Below are 20,393 nucleotides of genomic sequence, written 5' to 3'. Positions count from 1 at the left end.
CCCATGTGGGTAAATGGGGGGCCCTGCCTTGATTGGGTAACTGCATAATAAACTGCATAATAACTAAATGTGACTGGTCAATTATGTGAGTCAGGGGCTGGGCCCAAGAGGCAAAAAACAAATAACTTTTTTTATATCCAACCAAGGGAGCCTGTTGTCAATGTTCAAAATACACCAGAGAACATATTTAGCCACTGAGGATCAATAGTTAGGCAACAGTGAGATACTTATTTTTGGAAAGGTGGATTTTTAAAAGAAGAAGCTCGAACTGTTTGGGCGCAGACCTGGATAGTATGACAGATCTCTGCAGTAGATTGCAACTCCGCCCCCTTTGGCAGTTCAATCTCGACGGAAAATCTTGTAGTTGGGGATGGAAATTTCAGAATTTTTGGTGGCCTTCCTAAGCCAGAATTCAGACACGGCTCGGGCTTCAGAATAGATTCAGGGCATAATGTACAGACAAGGGTATTGTAGGATGTGGGGACAGTGGGGGTAAACCTAGGAATGTGTAACGATGGGAGAGCTTGCATCTCTGGAGACACCAGCTAAGTCAGATGAGGTCACCCTATGTGTGGGGTGTGTGACAAAAGAGCTTTCTAAGGCATGTTGAGCTGGACTAGGGGCTCTACAGTGACATAAAACAATAACTAACCGACACAGCAGAAGACAAGGCATATTGACATTAGAGAGAGGCATGTGTAGCCGAGTGATCATAGGATCCAAGGAGCAGCAATATGTGAGTCCGGGAGCCGTTCGGTAGTCGCTACTATGCTAGGCAAGTGGGAGGCATGGCATTCAGAAAGCTAGCGTGCCGGGGCTAGCAGATGGGTCTTCGGTGACAACGCAACGGAAAGCCTGTTGAAACCACATCGGACGATTACGTCGGCAGACCAGTCGTGATGGATCGGCGGGGCTCCCTGTCGGCAATAAAGGGTCCAGGCAAATTGGCAAAAGAGGTATTGTAGCCCACGAATTAGTGTGTATACCTCTTCGGCTAGCTGGTAGATGGGCCTGGCTCGAGGCTAGCTCAAGGCTAACTGGTGCATTAGCCAGCGGTAGCCACACGATTGCAGCAAGCTAGCTGCGATGATCCGGTGTAATGGCCCAGAGCTTGCGGCAGGAATCCGGTGATGTGGTGGAGAAAAGCAGTCCGATATTGCGCTGTGCAGACTGGCAGGTATTGACCGAGCTATAACTGGCTGGTGACCGAGCTAAAGGTGAAGACGGTTAGCCGTGGCTAACAGTGACTACTAGCTAGTTAGCTGGTTAGCTTCTGATGAAGGTTCCAGTTATAACGTATAGAAATAGCAGATTCGTACCACATTGGGTGGGGCGGGTTGCAGGAAAGTATATTTAGATCGTGGGTGGAAAGTGAGATTAAAATATATTCAAAAAACGATGAGACCAATTGTTTACATGGGAAAGACAAACACACGTCCGACTGCTACGCCATCTTGGATTCTTGGAATACTTCAATCTCACCAGGTCCAAAGATGGATATTTCTCTGTTATGTAGCCGTGAATGGCCTGCGATTAGACCCGCTTTCGAGAGTCCAAATCCTTCAGCGCTTCATTAACCATCACCATCGTACGTGGATGAAGAGGGTGTTTCCGTGCCACAGCAGGTGCTTTGCTGGATTCTAACAATGAAATTGACAAATGTATCAACCGTAATCTAACCAAATAGCCATAAAATTAGGCTACTCAAATTGGCTTAAACCGCACATGGTTTTACAAACCTGATTTATCTTTTCCCGACACTTTTTCATATTTATGGGCACGTCAGAAGATGAAGTTACTTCTTCGGCGGCTGCTGCTTTTTTTTAGGAGGCATGATCAAACGGTTAATCTCAAAGTTAGGCTATATAAAAATGTTAGTATAAAAACAGCAACTGCATTCTCAGCCTACACACGTTCAATGTTATGCACTTCAAGCAATACCGCCGCAACGCACAAAGTTTACATGAACAGACACTGACATTTAGGTACCATGACATTTAGGTACCAGTTAGAGCATTCAAGGTAAACTGATCAGTCCGAGTAGTGTGAACTCGCTTCTTCTTCTCTCCTCCGTTCCTTCCTTCCTTCCATCCTTTCCTTTACTGCGTTTATCAGTTTAGCTTCACTGCTCTGGCATATTATTAAACATGACTCACCAAACATAAATTAAATATGGAAGTAGAAGATAAATATTTTTCTCATACAGACAAGTTAGTTTGGTTTTAAAAATCGAATTGTCGGCAATAATGATACAAAATAACATCTGTTAAAGACAGATAGCTTGAGAACTTAAAAATAATGACCGATAAATGATTCTGAATGTTCAGCCTCTTTGTCCTCTGCAACATGACATTAGCCCACAGTTGTCATATGAGACATGTGGTTTTCCTGTGAACAAGCTCCACATCTGCTTTTCTATTGAAACATTTATTCTTTGTCCCAGTCACAGCCACCATCTTCTGTGAAGTCAGACTAACAGTATGTATGTAGCTGTCTAAATAATGACCTTGTTCATCCCTGATATGGCTGGTCGTCTGTTTTTGCTCATCCTCCTTTTCGGTGAGTTATTTTTCCGTTCCAAGTTCCATCATCTGTTTGTGCTACAGGATATTCCATTCTTCTTTCCCCTCTTTTAGTCTTTTACTTTAGAAACTCTTAATATTTCAACATGTTATGGTTATAATAAGTGTGTCTTATTCCATTGATCATCCTATTAATTTATATTTCTCTGTCATTATTGTACATTTTGTTCAGATAAGAATGACCACTGCTTGATAACATGGCTGTGAATGCATTCCAGGCTATTCTGCTTCGCCAGCTTGTGTAAAGTGTTCCCATCTCATGTTTTCTTATTTTTCATAATGGCTAAAAGAGCATGATAATGACCCATTTTGTTATGTCTAGATACCTTCCAGTACCTCAAAGCCAAAGGTCAGTAGCATTATTATGAATTTAAAGCTGCATTATGGAACATTTTGGGCTACCAGACAAAACAACGGGTTACCAAAATATTCAAGTAGTGATTGAAATATTTTCAATAAAAACGTTATTTTGATGAATTCATCGGAGTCAACATTGGTCAGCATCCCCATGGAATGCTTTCGACACTTTGTAAAATCCATGCCCCGACTGTTTGGTATACTCCGTGTAGTCCCGACACAAATCTAGGGTTGGTACCCAAGCCAGCTGGTGGATCATTCTAAATGTTCCGTTGCCAGGATGACTGTCAATGTTCTTATCCCTTGCTTTCTAGCTAGGCAACTTCGGCTAACACAGTCACGTCAAACAGTGCAGCCAGAATAACAGCAAAGAAGCTGTATTTGCATTTGTTTAAGCTGTTTTCTACAGATTTTTTGGGGGGGATACATCCATAACAATGAGCTAATGACTCGATGCGAGATTTCGCCTGGCATAGAAAATGTGCTCTCTCTCCAGGACACTATTCAGAGGAGCTAGCCAACTACAGTACACAGTTAACATAAGCACTTTAAACTGAAGCTGGAATGACAGTAAACTAGCTGCATTTTGTGTTTTTCTATTGGCATTTCTTTGAATATATCCATAAAAATGATACTGATTCGTGATTTTGACTGGCTTAGAAAACCTGCCAGACTGTCTCATCCCGACACATTCGTTCATTACTATGTGACAGCTGGAGATGATCGAATTTCAATATTGAAACAATGTTGCAAATATCAGAGACAGACAGCAAGGTTAATGCAAATCTCCGCTGTTGAAAACCAAATGCTAGTCTACAATAAATGGGATATAATATCTAAATGCTTTTTACAGTGGAGATCAAGTTTATAAATTGCCTGGCTGTGCTGATGAGATAGTGGACTGAGCAGTCAAATGGAATAGTGAATAGACCATTTTCTGTGTTTGCAAACGTTGCACGCATCGCCCTCGTGCGGCAACGTTTACAAACACAAAAAATAGTCTATTCACTATTCCATTTGACTGCTCAATCCACTGTGGTGACAGCACAAAAAAAGCCTCTATTTACATGTTGCATATGAGTCCATTTCACACTACTTTTGGATTATAATTGGAGTTTAAGGCTCGTATGAATGTCCTGCTTAATATAATGTTTGTCATCATTGCAAATCAACTGCATTATACTTAAAAATAACTTCAACTTCAACCAGTAAAATGGCTCTTTGGCTATCATTTGCTACAGCCTATGGCTATGTCAGTGAGTGTTTAGCATTCTAGCTAACAACTTGCTGCATCCAAAGATCACAACCAAATATAATCTTAGTGACTGTTCAAGCAAGAATCAAAACATCATTGTTAGCGTAGGAGAGCCCCCCAAAAGGTTATTTTGTTTAGAAGTAATAAAAACGTAAATCTAGGCTATGTTGAATGGGAGCAGATGGCTTTCTTACTGCAGCCAAGAGTCACGCGCATCTGTACGTGATGTCAGTGTGTCGTGCACTGGAATGTATGGAATGCCATTTGGGTCTTCGCATTTCAAAAAAGATACACGAGAAATAACACTGTTTGATGTGTCAAATAACACTATTTGAAGCGTAAAATAAGCTTGTTGACCAATCAGGACCTGGATATGACTGTACGTCACAATCATTTAACACGTTCGTTACCTTTTTACGTAGTTATTACAGATTGATTACACTATCACTTGTATTTCATATGTCACAGCGATTCACCGATATGTATGATGCTAGTAAAGTTTTTGGTCTTGCGCACCTGCCGCTTCAGTACAAGCGCAGACACACCTCCCCACGCTCTGGGACAGTTCTGGTCAGAACAAAATCCATCACTTCCGTTGTTTGGCTGTGCCCATATAGCAACGTTCCACAATGAGCATATGTCCTGGTGGAAGGATGAAAATAAAACACATTTACTCAGAACAATAATACGTCTTTAATGAAAGACATGTTCTTAATCTTTTGTTTAAATGTTGGCAACCGTTTTACAAAAGCAAAATGCCCATCGAAGCCGAGGATTATTGTGTGATAACTCCCTCCTAAGGGCTGTTCCTGCCACGGGTTCTCATTGTTTATTGTTAAATAGACAACAGTGTCTTAATTGTTTTCTCTTTCAAACTCATATAATATTAAGTGGTACATTATATGTATGAGTAGTTAAACATTGAAAATGAATTTATAATTCAATTAAAAAATACACTCCATCATCCCTCTGTCACAGATCTTCCTCAGCCCAGTCTGACAGTGATTCCTGCAGTCATCAAAGAGAGAGACTCAGTTCAGCTGAACTGTCAGACTCCTCCATCTGTCTCTGAGTGTTACTTCAAAATGGAAGGGCAAGTGGAATTCACCCTACCATCACCCTGTCAACAGGAACTCACAGGAACACTACTGGTGAGGTGGACAGGTCAGAGTTCACCAGCTGAGGTCAAAATACAATGTCAGTACAGTGCTACAGGTTCACAGTTTAGATCCATGTTCAGTGAGCCTTCAACAGTCACAATTCAGGGTAAGAAGACTATTTGAATGGTTGTAAACAATGTACTGTTGTGCCATCATTACCATGTTCCTCTTGTGATATGTTATCATACTGTGTGTTGTTATAAGCTATTACATGAAGCAATCAAGGAATGTATTATATCTCCTTAACTTCCCATACTGTCGCTGCATGAGGTAATGGACTCAAGATCCTTAAGTGTGAAGTAACAAGGAGGGACTAGGCTATCAGTACATTTCTCAAAACCACAAAATGCTAAATGCTATATTCCCCTATTCTCAGACATTCCTCAGCTGACAGTGAGTTCTACAGTCATCAGAGAGACAGAATCAGTTCAGCTGAGTTGTGAGACTCCTCCATCTCGCCATGTGTCTAACTGTTACTTCTACATAGAGGTGGGGAAGATTTTTCCAAGGTCATTGTGTACGCAGACAATAACAGGAACTGAGCTGCTGAAGAGGGCAGGTCCAACATTTCCAGCTGTGGTCAAAGTGAAATGTTACTATGCTGTAGGGAGGTCTCACACATCTCCTTTAAGTAACCCTGTCTCAGTCACTGTTCAGGGTAAGTAGGTGGTTTATAAAATGATACACTTCACTGTTATACCGTATTAATTATGCTCGTTCTGAAAATGAGATCTTCTGTTGTATTTCTTAAACGTCTTCATTTCACATAATGATAGGATTTACTGTACTTTGTACAAACATAAATGCTGACATAGTTGAACATTTTATTAATGGATCTACCATACTGTTAGTATGTATGGATTAGCTGTAATGTTTTTAAATGCAACTTTCAAAGAGACACACCTCCTCCCAGGCTGGCCGTTCTACAGTCATCAGAGAGAGAGACTCAGTTCAGCTGAGCTGTCAGACTCCTCCATCTGTCTCTGTGTCTCACTGTTACTTCTACACAGAGGGGAGAGATCCTAAACACTCACCCTGTACACGTTCACTCACGGGGACTGAGCTGCTCTCGTGGGCAGGTCAAAGTTCATCTGCTGAGATCAAACTGAGATATCTTTACACAGTAGAAACTTACTATCCATCGATGCACAGTGGTTCTGTCTCTCTTACTATTCTTGGTAAGAAATGTTATATTCAGATTCTCTTGAATGATTCTGTTTAAATCACAATCTCATCCAATGTCATTTCAAAATAGTTGTTGTGAAGACAAATATTTGAAATGTATATGTCAGAAGTAGAGTTCTAAGATCCCACGGCAAACAACCACAGAGACAGGCCAAAGTACAATCAAAGGTTCTTTATAAACTCATCTTTACACAGTAATACACAGTATCACTACGGTCCTATAAGAAACGTATAAATAGGCTGGGATTTAGGGCTGTAGGCTAACTAGAAGCAACGGGCCAAACTAAACCTTCCGAGCAGGGTTTTTTCGTTCGGTTCTACCCGAGCAGGATTAGTTCGGCTCTACCCAAACAGGGTTCGGCTCTTCCTCCCGAGCAGGGATCATTAGTTGATGGCTGGTCTGGTAGTCGATTGCTGGTTTGGTGTTCAATGGCAGGTCACCTTCTGTCCCTCGCTCTGCACCGGCCTGGCTGTGTGGTAGAGTTGGGTGTAGCCTCTCAGCTGCGTCAGGCGTGTCCCCCGTGTCTGTAGTCGTGGGGGACAGAAAATATACAATTAGAGGATGTACTGGCCAACAATTGGTGTCACACTCACACGTTCGCAACAAGCACTTTCCTTTAGTAGTGCAATAGAGAGCATTGTGATTTGTGTCTTTCCAACAGCAAGCGACCAGCGGAGACGAGAAGCTTGTCGGTTGAGAGGTCCCTGGTTCAGTTCCTTTTAACTCTAGTTCTGAGGCGTGTTTAGCGATTGGTTTGGGGAGGCAGGAGGTGATAGAGAATCATCTCAATGTCACTTTAGTCCATGTTAATCTGTGGAATCACAGCACACCATACAAGCAAGCAAAATAGTCCATGCGATTCAATTTGATTTCACACGTGAGCATGTAAGGAATTAAGTGAAAGGAAATCGTTGTAAACACACAGCACACATGATTAAATGGCACTCATAAATATAAATGATATCAAATAAGACATTCTGATATGTAATATAAAAAGAATTGCAGGCTCTAGTTTAGTAAGAGTCAGTGTCACTTGTGACATATACATTACATTCAAATAGAGTGATGTAAAAAGGAGTCTCTGTCCTTTCCTAACAGATACAAAACCAGACATTACAGTCCATTTTGATGGGTACTTCACCATCATCTGTTTGATTCCTGGATCCGTCAGTCCTGACACCACCTGTAACCTGTATGTTGGAGAGGAGAGTCAGCCATCCTTCACAGCAAAGACCAAGAAGAGACAATCCACCTCAGCACCCAGACAGGAGTTCTGTCAATTCACTCCAAATCATAGTGATCTGATCAGTGGTCTACAGTCAGTGAGGAGTAAGGAGGTGAGCTGTGACTACAGAGTGAGCTCTGGACCAAACTCTCTCTCTCCACGCAGTGATGGGTACAGCTTTACAGGTGAGTCATTATCTAAACAAATCTATCAGGGCTGCAGGTCTTCATGATCTGACTCACTTTGATTTTAGCATCTTCTTGGTATGACTATATTCATTCTGACCAACAAACTAAATATCACATTTCAATCCCAAATGATTTCAGATCTGGTGGGAGTTCACATCAGTGATCCAACAACTGTACAGACACCTTCTATAGCAGGTAGGCCACACATCTGTGCTTTTATAGTGGGGCTGCTGTTATTTTAAAGAAAAGCATGTTTCCGCAATAAGAATAGTTGTGTTCATGTGTAAATTAAGCTGTTCTATAGATATGACACCAGCCTGAATACCAATGTCTGGGATCTTCAGCACAAGTAATAGAATGTCTGTGTTCATCTAGTGGAGTGTTTAGATCGTATCTATGCGCTGTTATACTTCTGCTGTTAGATAACATGGTGACTTCATTCTAGGAAGCTGTCAACAACAATCAACACCTTATCTGTCCTGAAAGACTTTATCACCTTATGAATTGGTCTTATCATCTCTATAATGAGTAGAAATATAATCTACCAGGGCTAGAAGCAAACTGTCCGTAGTGATTTTTATAGTCCTACTTTGCCCACTTTGAATAGACAAGTTATGAAGGTATTTCAAAAGGCCAACAACACCATGATGATCATTAATACGATCATGAATAAAATGCTAATTTCATTAATATGTGTTTTCTCAGTGGGTTTGACTCCAGGTCCTAGATCTACTTTGCCTCCCAGCAAGACAGTGAGTCCTACAGAAGGTGTGTTGGGCCTCTAAATGACCATCTCTGCAAATAGTAATTACACAGTCAAGAGTTTAGATTACGGGGCTGTAAAATTAAGTGACCCAAATGTGAATGTAATACCTTATTCTTGTGTAATCATATTGCTTCCCACTAGTTTCAACTGTTACTTCTACCTTTACCCCAGACACCACAGTGACACAAACTACCAGTAAGTAGATCCACCAATTTTAACTTAGTTTCAAATACAATATCTTTGTTCACATTCATTCACTAAAGCTCTGACCGGTTAACTAATAGATGTATTCATAGCTGCTTGTAATTTCAGTCCAGATTTTTAACCACTTTTAATCCATCTGATTTGTAGGTAACGTGTAGTGTACTTCTCTCTTTCTGCTTATTGAAAGACCTTAGATATTACATTAATTTACGTTTGTTCTTGTGTAATATGAGTAATCTCTTCTCACCATGTTTGACCTCCCCTTTGACCCCCAGCACGGCAGTGAATCCTTTATCAGTTCTCTTAGTCATCTTTATCTAGTTAGCAAATAGAAGTAAAATAAATAGAGTAGCTTATCTTCTCCATGTTGAGTTTTTTCCCATCACAAATTTGCCTCATTACAAAAAGAGGTTGATATTTGATTGATTAAAATCAACCCATTTAGATGTATTTTTGTATAATCAGATCCAATGATTTGCTTTGCATCAGGGTCGACTGTTTGCTGTACTTTTACCACTGACACCCCAGCGAGTCCAACTGAAAGTAAGTATAGCCAATAGATTTAATTTAGTTTGCTAAGTATTTTTGTCTATTAAAGCATAAACCAGTTTTGCAAATATAGTCAAATGTAAATTCAGTCAAAGGTTAAGGATGAATCAAACAATTAATTTGTCTCTTTATAGAAATATTTGCATAAATCTGTTATTAAACTGTCCTTCTGTCTTGCATGTGCCCAGGAGGTCAAAGCTCCACAGAAAGTGATGTGGAATCAAACAGTCAAGAAAGCATTCTGGGTTTTCTAGCTGTCTTTTATCACACATATGAAAACAGAGCTGTTCACATTTTTTCAGAAGAACAATAATGTGGTCCAAGAGCTAATGACCTCTCCCGTTGTCATCATGTCACCAAATAGTGGGGCAATTATGGCAGGCAGCAGTGGCTTCTGGAGTGGGCGTGCTCCTGGTAGGATTGACAGCTGTCAGTCTCTGCAGGAGGACCAGTGAGTACATTTGATTCTGCCTAACAAATCATTTGCAAATTTACCGTGCTGACATTAATGTAAGTGCCTTTGGCATGGGTTAATTTGTCAACTCATTTTGATCAAATTGTATAGCCTGTTTGGGATAGGGGGCAGTATTTTCACGGCCGGATGAAAAAAAAGTACCCGATTTAAACTGGTTACTACTCTTGCCCAGAAACGAGAATATGCATATTATTAGTAGATTTGGATAGAAAACCCTCTGAAGTTTCTAAAACTGTTTAAATGGTGTCTGTGAGTATAACAGAACTCATATGGCAGGCAAAAACCTGAGAAGATTCCAAGCAGGAAGTGGCCTGTCTGTGAAATTGTAGTTCTTCTTTTGGTTCTCTATCGAAACTACAGTATCTGAGCTGTTACGAAGCACTTTCTAAGGCTTCCATTGGCTTTCTAAAGCCTTCAGAAAGCGGATTGAGGTGTCTCCTGTCACTGGGCAGAGTATGGTAGCACAGTTTGTCAGTGGTCTGCCTGGTGACAAAGAGATCATGCTGTTTTTTCTTTTCCTCTTTGAATGAATACACTATTGTCCGGTTGGAATATTATCGCTATTTTATGAGAAAAATACCATAAAATGTATTTTAAACAGCGTTTGACATGCTTCTAATTACGGAAAAGGAGCACTTTGGATAGTGACCTGAACGCACGAACAAAACGGAGGTATTTGGACATAACTATGGATTATTTGGAACAAAAACAAAATTTGTTGTGGAAGTAGCAGTCCTGGGAGTGCATTCTGACGAAGATCAGCAAAGGTAATACAATTTTTCTAATAGTAATTCTGAGTTTAGTGAGCCCCGAACTTGGCGGGTGTCAAAGTAGCTAGCCGTGATGGCTGAGCTATGTACTCAGAATATTGCAAAATGTGCTTTCGCTGAAAAGCTATTTTAAAATCTGACATAGCGATTGCATAAAGGAGTTCTGTATCTATAATTCTTAAAATAATTGTTATGTATTTTGTCAACGTTTATGATGAGTAATTTAGTAAATTCACCGGAAGTTTTGGGTGGGAATGCATGTTCTGAACATCACATGCTAATGTAAAAAGCTGTTTTTGGATATAAATATGAACTTGATTGAACAAAACATGCATGTATTGTATAACATAATGTCCTAGGAGTGTCATCTGATGAAGATCATCAAAGGTTAGTGCTTCATTTAGCTGTGTTTTGGGTTTATGTGACATATATGCTTGCTTTGAAAATGGCTGTGTGATTATTTTTGGCTGTGTACTCTCCTAACATAATCTAATGTTTTGCTTTCACTGTAAAGCCTTTTTGAAATCGGATGATGTGGTTAGATTAACGAGAGTCTTGTCTTTAAAATGGTGTAAAATAGTCGTATGTTTGAAAAATTGAAATTATAACATTTTTGAGGTTTTTGTATTTTGCGCAACGCACTACCATTGGATATTGGCGAGGCGTTGGCGAGGCGTCTGTCCTCAACAGGATAGGTTAGACTATATTCAATATAATTCATTTAGCCTCATTTGTTTTTCAGAGAAAACCAATTCTCAGAGGTAAGAATTCCCTTGTGAATATGATGCAGATTGTATCAACCTTTAGTTCTGTTTTGTCCATGATGAGATGTTCTTACCACAACCTTCTTATACTTTTATGTTGTACAGACCTACAGCCAGACAGGATGATCACAGACAATGTATGTTCCAAAACTAAATACATCAAACATACACACACACGACTTACAGAACTATATACATGCATGTACAAACACTGTAATTCCATTTTTATTGTGTTTCTGTTCTAGATGAATTGGTGTCTATGGGAGCGGTGAGCAGAGGAATCATGGTGAGTATTCTACATTTACAGTGGTATCTGTACACATATACCACCTGACAGAGGAGGCTGGTGGGATGAGTTATAGGAGGACGGAATCATTGTAATGACTGGAATGGAATTAATGGGACGGAGTCAAACAAATCAAACACATTGAAACTACGTGTTTGACTCCGTTCCATTCATTCATTTCAACGATTACAATGAGCCTGTCCTCCTATAACTCCTCTCACCAGCATCCTCTGCCCTCTGACTGTCTGATCTGAGGATCAAGACCTTAATGTTTCATTAGTAGTGCTTCAACATATGAATGTTCAATGTATCAAACCAACAGCTATATTTATTTACAGATTAATATGGTAATTTGTATTTATTACCAAATAAGATGTTTTTACCCAAAACAGTTTCTTAATACATTCATTATTGTTAAACCCTGTAAATGTGTTCCTAAGTAGGTACAGAGTTTAGTCGTACAAATAAAATTTTTAAATCAAATAACCTACATCTTGCATTGGACATGTGTAGACCTCAGAATGACACAAAACCGACAAACACTTCCTGTGATACAAAGGAGGGTGCAGTTCATGTCACGAGTTAGATTAGAATAGACAGACAGTTTGATAGACTGGAGGATAAAAAGTCTCTCTCTTCTCTCCCTCTCTCTCTACTACAGGTGGATTCAGGAGATGCTGGAATCGATTCTCAGATCACTTCTGTACTGTTCACGTTCACGCCCTCAGGTTTGTCCCTCAGATCTCGGGACCATCTGCAAGTGCACAGCTACTGTACATGCTTAAACTTTGGGCCTAACCTTATCAACCTTATCAAAACGCATATATGACACTTAAAACAGAAATGAATGTGTCAGAGCATCTGTGGAGCATGAGAATAGAGCTGTAGATCTGCAGGGTGGTTTGAGTCATGAGGAGAAGTGTGAAATGACATCAAGCCTTGTTACTTGCACTTCTTCTATTTGGATGTTACCAACGCAACAGAGCAAACTCGACTAAGTAACTCACATGCAATGTAGACATGTAATATACACACGATCCACCCTCAAACACACACTCATACATACATACACAACCTCTTAATCATGGAATTGTCTCTCTCTGTGATGTGCAGGTAACGTTGATGTGGATACACAGGCATTTGCAAATAAACATGTAAGTACAGCACAAATAATTGCATGGAGTATTCTTATATCGGTTGTACTATTCATTGTATTATATTGTTATATTATTATTATTATTTATAGCATTGTTTTCACAGACAGACGGACTCGAGGATACAAGTATCTCTCTTTCTCTCACTGTGATTTGACTTTCAGTTTAAGATTGGTCTTACATCCTCATAAAATACCCCTTATGAATTACATTAACTGTACTGGAGATTCGAAGCCCTAAAGTGAATCTGTTTCTTTCCTCTAGTCTGACACTTACCATGTATACAGCTCAATCCCCGACAGACCAGCAACCTCAGCCCAGCCGGATGGGTTGTACAGTCTTCTGCAGACACACTGACACTACACCTCTGGCTTTCTGTAGCTATGTCTCACACAAATACATTCTATCTCACACGACATCCATTGTTTATCACACATCCAGTTACTGTAAATAAGTTGCTTAACAGGTAATATATCTACTGTATTACACATGGACAACTGGTTTCTGTTACATGTCTATCCATAATATCTGTTACTGTGTTAATATATATATATTTTTTTTTTAGGGGTCCAGGGGGCATAGTCCCCTTTGAGCATTTTTCTTATTTCTTTCCCCTAGTTAATGCTAAATCTACTGTATTTATGTATTTTACGTTGACTGTGTGATACCTCCTTCCATAGCGGTTGGATACAATTAATTTCCTGTTGGGCAAAACATAATCCAAAACACAACCAAAACAAACTGCAAATGCATCCAACAAGTTTGTTGAGTCACAAGCTTGATGTATTTATTGGGTGCAAAGAATCAAGGACCAAAATACAAAATGTTTGACTACCTTAATACACTATAAATGAGTTTGTCCAAATACTTGTGACTTTTTCAAATGTGGGGACTATATAGATAAAGTGCATTTATATCAAAACGGTAAAACATACAATGCCTTCAGAAAGTCTTCACACCCCTTGACGATTTCCACATTTTGTTGTGTTACAGCCTGAATTTAAAATGTATGAAATTGAGATTTTTTTTGTAACTGGCCTACACACAATACCCCATATCGGGGTGGCAGGTAATCCAGTGGTTAGACCGTTGGACTAGTAATCGAAAGGTTGCAAGATCGAATTCCCGAGCTGACAAGGTAAAAATCTGCCGTTCTGTCTCTGAACAAGGCAGTTAACCCACTGTTCCTAGGCCGTCATTGAAAATAAGAATTTGTTCTTAACTGACTTGCCTAGTTAAATAAACCCCTTAACCCCTTTGTTTTGGAAATCCAAAATAAGTTCAGAAGTAAAATTCTGCTTAACAAGTCGCATAATATGTTGCATGGACTCACTCTGTGTGCAATAATAGTGTTTAACATGATTTTTTAATGGCCTCATCTCTGTACCCCACACTTATAATTATCTGTAAAGTCCATCAGTCACGTAGTGAATTTCAAACATAGATTCAACCAAAAAAACAGGGAGGTTGTCTAATGCCTCACAAAGAAGGACACTTATTGTTTAAAAAAAGCAGACATTGAATATCCCTTTGAGTAAGGTGAAGTTATTAATGGATGGTTTATCAATATACCCAGTCACAACAAAGATACCGGCATCATTCCTAACTTAGTTGCCGAAGAGGAAGAAACCTGCTCAGAGTTTTCACCATGAGGCCAATGGTGACCTTAAAGCAGTTACAGAGTTTAATGACGCTCAGCAGCACCTTCTCCACGCTGCTCTTCGTCGTCCTTCTCGCCTTCCTGTGGAGGAACTGGGAGGTCATCTCGCAGTACCTGGATCCCCTCCTGATGTCCCCGAGTCGACCTACACGGGTGGGGCTCTCTTAATGAGTGACGAAGGGAGGTGATGGTGGGGCGGGGCTCCCTGAACAATGAGGGACAGAGGCAGGGACTGGTGTGTGGGGGGGGGACTAACTAACAAACCCGTACACTGCCTCTGATGCATGTGGTGGAGCCAGGCAAGTACAAAGGGTGGGCTTAGCGGAAAGGAGGAGGATGATGAGGTGCCAGGAGATCTGCACACTTACTTATCTCTCTCTCAGAACTGTGAAATTGTTTACCCGTGGAAGATGTTTTCTTTCTTTAGAATTGATTCAAGTGGTATTGAATTTGTTTCTTCTTATTATTGCAGTCATTAATGCAAATGCTTGAGGGCTTTCTCTTGTGGCAGGATTGGGAAGGTAAACAGCTGGCATGTTGATGATCCACATGGCTAGTGACTTCACCCTTTTTTTGATCTCCTTTTCTCTACGTCCAAAATCTCTCTTCCTTTTCTCTCTTTAACCCTAAAATCTCTCCTTTCTCCCTTTTCTTACTCCCAATATGTTCTCTTCCATGTTTGTCTTCCTCTGCCCCTCTTCTTAATCACCCCAGTCGTTGCCCATTTCACCAAATCGCTCTTCTTTCTGGGAGGATTGATGTGACTAGCTACAGTGCACTGTTGTGGACAAAATCTAATTCATCACTGGATCAAGCAAGTGATGGGTTCTTGACTTGTTTCTATTGGACGAGCTAAATGCGACGTTGGGCTTGATTGGATCAGGACTGAGTCGGAATATGCTCAGCTTGACGCCTTGCACTCTTGGCCTGGCCTGTTGGATCTGCCCCTGCTGAGACTATAAACTAATCTATAAACTGAATGAACATACTTGAAGAGCTGTGAAACTGCTCAGACTTTCAGTGCTTCCGTACTGTTTCTATTAGTGAAAATGAAATGTAAACTTTTTATTTTTTTAAACAAATAAACATGCGGTTTTAAAAATGAAGGATTGAGTCAACAAACCCAGTTTCTATTTCAACCTCGTGTTTTTGATGTGTTGCAAATGTTGCCTATATTGACAAGCTAGTCGAGCTCTAACAATGTCCTAAAAGATGGAAAGCAGGCGAGACCGTTCCAGCCAATGAGGGCAGATAAGTGTGACTGGGTCATAGATAGGCCTCATCTGTGACAGCTTCAATGGCGTTGTCTATACTCTCAAATTTAAAGTATTCAATTTTCTTTAATGGCAGATTTCTCCTGACTCGTAGGAATTCCCACCCAGTTGACTATGTTAAAATAGTGAAAGCCCTCCATTGCAATGTCTATGCTAAAATGGGTTATCCATAAGTATCACAACAGGCATAACTCCAATATGAAGTAGTTTTTTCAGTTGCAGAAATGCCACGAGTCCACAACCTAACAATTACAAAACTTGGATTCGATCAAATAACCCCCATGTAGCAAATTGGCAAATATTTGTTGATCAAATACAACTCATTGACCTCCATATGAATTGCAGGGAATAAAGAACCAGGAGCACCAGCGGACAGCAATGCTCTGGTTTGGGTACCTTTGAATATCAAACTGAAGACCCAATTAGTTCTTCCTCTCCCTTGTGGACAAACTCAAGTGGTACAACATTTTTTATTGCACCATTGTGGGCACTGACCCATAACAGACTAGTTTTGAGTAATTTCCCATAGCTTCATAATTAACAGCGAAAAACCAGTATCAAGGCCGTCCCTCAGGAGACTCGTACCAAGATGTCATGTCCTGTGTGCCGAATTGTTCCAGACTCAGATTGGTCTCAACCATCTGCCCACTCACTGTACCAGATTATCCTAATGAATCGTGCCATGGTCATCAACCTATGATGGATGAACAACAAAGTCCTGACTGTATAGCAATACTCTGGTTTGGGTACCTTTGAATATTAAACTGAAGACCCCTGACGTTAGCCATCAATATTTTTCACTGTACTACTGATACAATTAATCTGGCAGAAGAGGGTACTGATTTAAGCAGGTGTAAGAAATAATAACTTAACAGGTTTTTATATATATAAATATCTTGCATCAGTGAATCATTAAACATCTTAACAAACCCCTAGCCACCATCAACACTTATCTACAGGAAAAGTGGACATTTTACTGCAGCTAGGTCTACACTTAAATGACACAAAGAAGAACTACAAAAAACAGCTTTATTTAAAAACATACAAAGTGGATAAAAGGAGTGCAGTCATTCTGCTGCTGCCCTCTTGCCTCGTTTCACTGTGATTTTTAGCTTCAGGAGCAGCAGTGTCCCCTTCATCACCCTCTGCAGGCTTCTGGAAAGCTTTGGCCTTTGCACCCTTCTTGGCTGCCCCTTCACCCTTGGTAGTCTTCTGTGCTTTGGGTTGATCCTCAGCTGTCCCCTCTTCCCCATTGTCCTGTTCGACTTGGGCTTCTTAGCAGGGGGCACCTTGGAAGAGGATGCTTTTGCGGCCTTCCTGAGTTTTGCATCCTGAAAGATGAAAATGACAGGTTTGCAATACAATAACCCATTTAAATATTCCATTTAACCATGATAAAGCCCAAATAGGGAACAGTACCCATGACAAAAGTATATATATAAAAAAGTCCCTATACACCAAAACCACTTGAACAATGCCAATAGTCAGAACATTACTGAAACCACACTTGCCTCTGAAGGTTTCTCCTTCTGCTTTTTGGCTGTAGCTTTTTTTTCTCAGCTTCTAGAGACAAGAGTTAGTGATGTGTGTGTATGCATGCAATCATGGACACCATGAGAAGTGAGATACCCATACAAGTCATTGAATGAGCAATGTTAAATGTCCTCCATTGCAATGGGTGTAGCTCAATAACAATGATCCCATACAATTGGGCGGATTATAGGGTGACGTCTTAATCCTAGGAGTGATGAGCACAATTAATTCAGTGGATTCAGTTTACCGGCTTCCTTGTCCTTAGTCTTCTTGGCTCCAACCTTGGCAGCCTTCTCCACATTGGGATCAGTGTTCTCAGTGGCCTTTGGCTTGGGCTCCTTCACCCTACCCCTGACTGCAAGATGTCAAGGGAGAGTAAACACACATTGAGCTACATTATATTAAACAGCAAACCCATGTTCAATATGTTTGTCATATAATGTTGACTTATATAATAAACACAAAACGTTATATTCAGAACTGGTACCATAAAGTTTTGTTTCGTCGAACAACCACCTGATTTGTAGAAGACTAAAAGGCTACACTGCACACACTCTATGGGGTTTGGGACATAATCTATAATAATTTGGCTGCTCTATATTATTTAGACCAGCAGGTGCCACTAGTGTGCACTTGATCAAAGCCTTGAGAATTTAACCTATTTCAGACAATTAGCTGGAAAATCTCAACGCTCCAGGAAGCTTTGTTTCCCCATCACTAATCCTATACTTGTATTTGTTGCCAAAGCATAACTTGAAAAAACAAAACAAAAAAATACTTAAACTTGTAACACAAAACAGACAGTTTCGATAATGCTTGCCATTTCCTCATTCAACATTATATCATGTTGGCTCATTGGCTGAGCTGGCCAATCAGCAGTATACTTGATTTAATATTTTTTGTAACAGGTATATGCCCACACCATTCTGTTGTTGGGGTACGCCCAGGGCCGGAATAACAAAGGGGCTTCTCGGGCTGAAGCCCCTGGGCCCAGAAGGCTGAAAAAAAGTCACAAATATATACATACATTATACAGTACATATTAGATATGTAGTATATATTTTCACTGCAACAGCAAACCACAGGAGGATTCAGGATTCCACTCTCAATGAGTGTAGACAGCTTCCTGCTGCCACTCTGCTAATCATCAGATGGGGGGGAGGAGAGGTTTGGGTAAATGGGGGGCCCTGCCTTGATTGGGTAACTGAAAAAATGAATTGCAATATAACTAAATGTGACTGGTCAATTATGTGAGTCAGGGGCTGGGCCCAAGAGGCAAAAACATTTTTTTAACTTATTTTATAACCAACCAAGGGAACCTGTTCTAAATGTTCAAAATAAACCAGAGAACATATTTAGCCATAGAGGATCAATAGTTTCTCAAAAATAACTGGATTAAATGTTATCACAAGCGCATGCAGGTAACTGCCAATATAAAGAAAACGCCAACAAAGTGTCTTAAAAAGGGTGTTTGGCCTTAACCAGCTGCAAGAACAGCTTCAATGCTCCTTGGCATAAATTCTACAAATTGACCTAAACAGTGGCAGTAAAACACACCCCACACACACACTATAAACTTTGTCCCTCATTTACTCAATTTTTTCCTTGATTTCGGCAGTTTCTGGTTGCCTACTGTCGGGAAGGCTGCAATTTGGGCAGCATGATCAGCTTGTTGTGTTGTGGCCATAGACATAATACATCGATTTTTGGAACCTCTTACCCTGGCAATTTGAGTGGTAACTCATGGGTACACTAGCAATGGCTGCCAGTCCTGATTTGAATGGGAACTGCCATCCATATGTATATAGTTGGTTGCAGCTGTCTGTTTGCACATTTCAAAATAACAATCGCGGGAAAAAACATAGTTTGTAAAGCAAATGCCTACTGCTGAAAATAGAAGACTGTCTGTAGAACCAATATAATTCTCAACGCCCATTTTTTAGTGACCAGCAGCACTGTTTTTCAAAGTAGCTCATCTTGAGATAGGCTATTGCCAAGAGGAGCGCATTGGCCCTCACCGTGAGTAGTAGCCTATGGCTTCATCATTACGTGAGTCAGTGTGCCGCTAGAAATTGTATGTAATTGCCCAATGTAGTAATATATAAATAAAAAACACAATTCAAACAGGAAAGCTGCTTTAACATACTCAATTAGAATTGTTGGGAAGGAAAACCATTTCACTCATGTTGTAAATTATAGGTCATATTTCATAGAAATCTGGAAACACTGGGCATTTACTTTAAGAAGATTTAGACATGCATGTGTCTGTATTTTTAGACCCACAACTGGAATTCTTTTGACACGGGACAACACACAAGAAAAAGGGGAACATGTACTATCCGTAAATATTATTATTACTACCGAAACCTCCCCTGTGCGCCGTTTGCTATCGAGTTGGTGTCCTCACCAATACCCCGCCCTCGGTTCCTTTTTTCAGGGTCTTGCGTGTCATGTACTTCAACCTCATCAGGTCCACAGATGGATATTTCTCTGTTAAGTAGCCGCTAATGGCCTGCGATGAGACCATTCGAGAGTCCAACTCCTTCAGCGCTTCTTTAACCATCACCATCGTAGGTGGATGAAGAGGAGTTTTCCGTGCCACAGCAGGTGCTTTGTTGGATTCTAACAATGAAATAGACAAACGTATCAACCGTAATCTAACCAAATAGCCGTTACTTCTTCGGCGGCTGCTGCTTTTTTTTAGGAGGCATGATCAAACGGTTAATGTCAAAGGTAGGCTATATAAAAACGTTAGTTTAAAAACAGCAACTGCATTCTCAGCCTACACACGTTCAATGTTATGCACTTCAAGCAAAGCACGCGGTTTATCTGAACGGGCGCTGACATTTAGGTACCAGTCAGAGCATTCAAGGTGAACTGATCAGTCCGAGTAGTGTGAACTCGCATCTTCTTCTCTCCTCCGTTCCTTCCTTTCCTTCCTTTCCTTTCCTTTACTGCGCTTATCAGTTTGCCTTCACTGCTCTGGCATATTATTAAACATGACT

At 40.4% G+C, this 20,393-nt stretch overlaps 2 protein-coding genes and 1 long non-coding RNA gene across 3 annotated transcripts in view; all 3 read left to right on the top strand.

The window, feature by feature from the left end:
* Positions 1-2,031: 2,031 nt before the first annotated feature.
* Positions 2,032-7,476, top strand: LOC123725595 (uncharacterized). Its single transcript, XM_045692033.1, has 4 exons — positions 2,032-2,559; positions 2,905-2,931; positions 5,173-5,460; positions 5,731-7,476. The coding sequence occupies exons 1-4, from the start codon at positions 2,502-2,504 to the stop codon at positions 6,018-6,020; spliced, it is 663 nt and encodes a 220-aa protein (XP_045547989.1). The 5' UTR covers positions 2,032-2,501; the 3' UTR covers positions 6,021-7,476.
* Positions 7,394-20,393, top strand: part of LOC123725649 (uncharacterized) — a 25,989-nt gene continuing 12,989 nt past the window's right edge. Inside the window, exons 1-4 of the mRNA XM_045692122.1 lie at positions 7,394-7,417; positions 7,602-7,950; positions 8,092-8,148; positions 8,659-8,721. Of these exons, the coding sequence (XP_045548078.1) occupies positions 7,394-7,417; positions 7,602-7,950; positions 8,092-8,148; positions 8,659-8,721 (493 nt within the window). The remainder of the gene's footprint in view (positions 7,418-7,601; positions 7,951-8,091; positions 8,149-8,658; positions 8,722-20,393) is intronic.
* On the top strand, positions 11,231-12,919 carry LOC123725600 (uncharacterized). The gene is made up of 5 exons (XR_006758142.1): positions 11,231-11,478; positions 11,587-11,618; positions 11,727-11,767; positions 12,429-12,495; positions 12,881-12,919. It is a non-coding gene; the product is annotated as an uncharacterized lncRNA (long non-coding RNA).

The sequence above is a fragment of the Salmo salar genome, chromosome ssa12 (assembly GCF_905237065.1).
Source record: "Salmo salar chromosome ssa12, Ssal_v3.1, whole genome shotgun sequence".
NCBI lineage: Eukaryota > Metazoa > Chordata > Actinopteri > Salmoniformes > Salmonidae > Salmo > Salmo salar.
This window is presented reverse-complemented; position numbering and strand designations above follow the sequence as displayed.

Excerpts from the sequence above, each read along its gene's own strand:
- LOC123725595 (XM_045692033.1), top strand. The coding sequence starts at position 2,502 with ATGACCTTGTTCATCCCTGATATGGCTGGTCGTCTGTTTTTGCTCATC. Across the intron at positions 2,560-2,904 it reads TTTGCTCATCCTCCTTTTCG|ATACCTTCCAGTACCTCAAA; the intron begins GTGAGTTATTTT and ends TGTTATGTCTAG. Across the intron at positions 5,461-5,730 it reads TTCAACAGTCACAATTCAGG|ACATTCCTCAGCTGACAGTG; the intron begins GTAAGAAGACTA and ends CCCTATTCTCAG.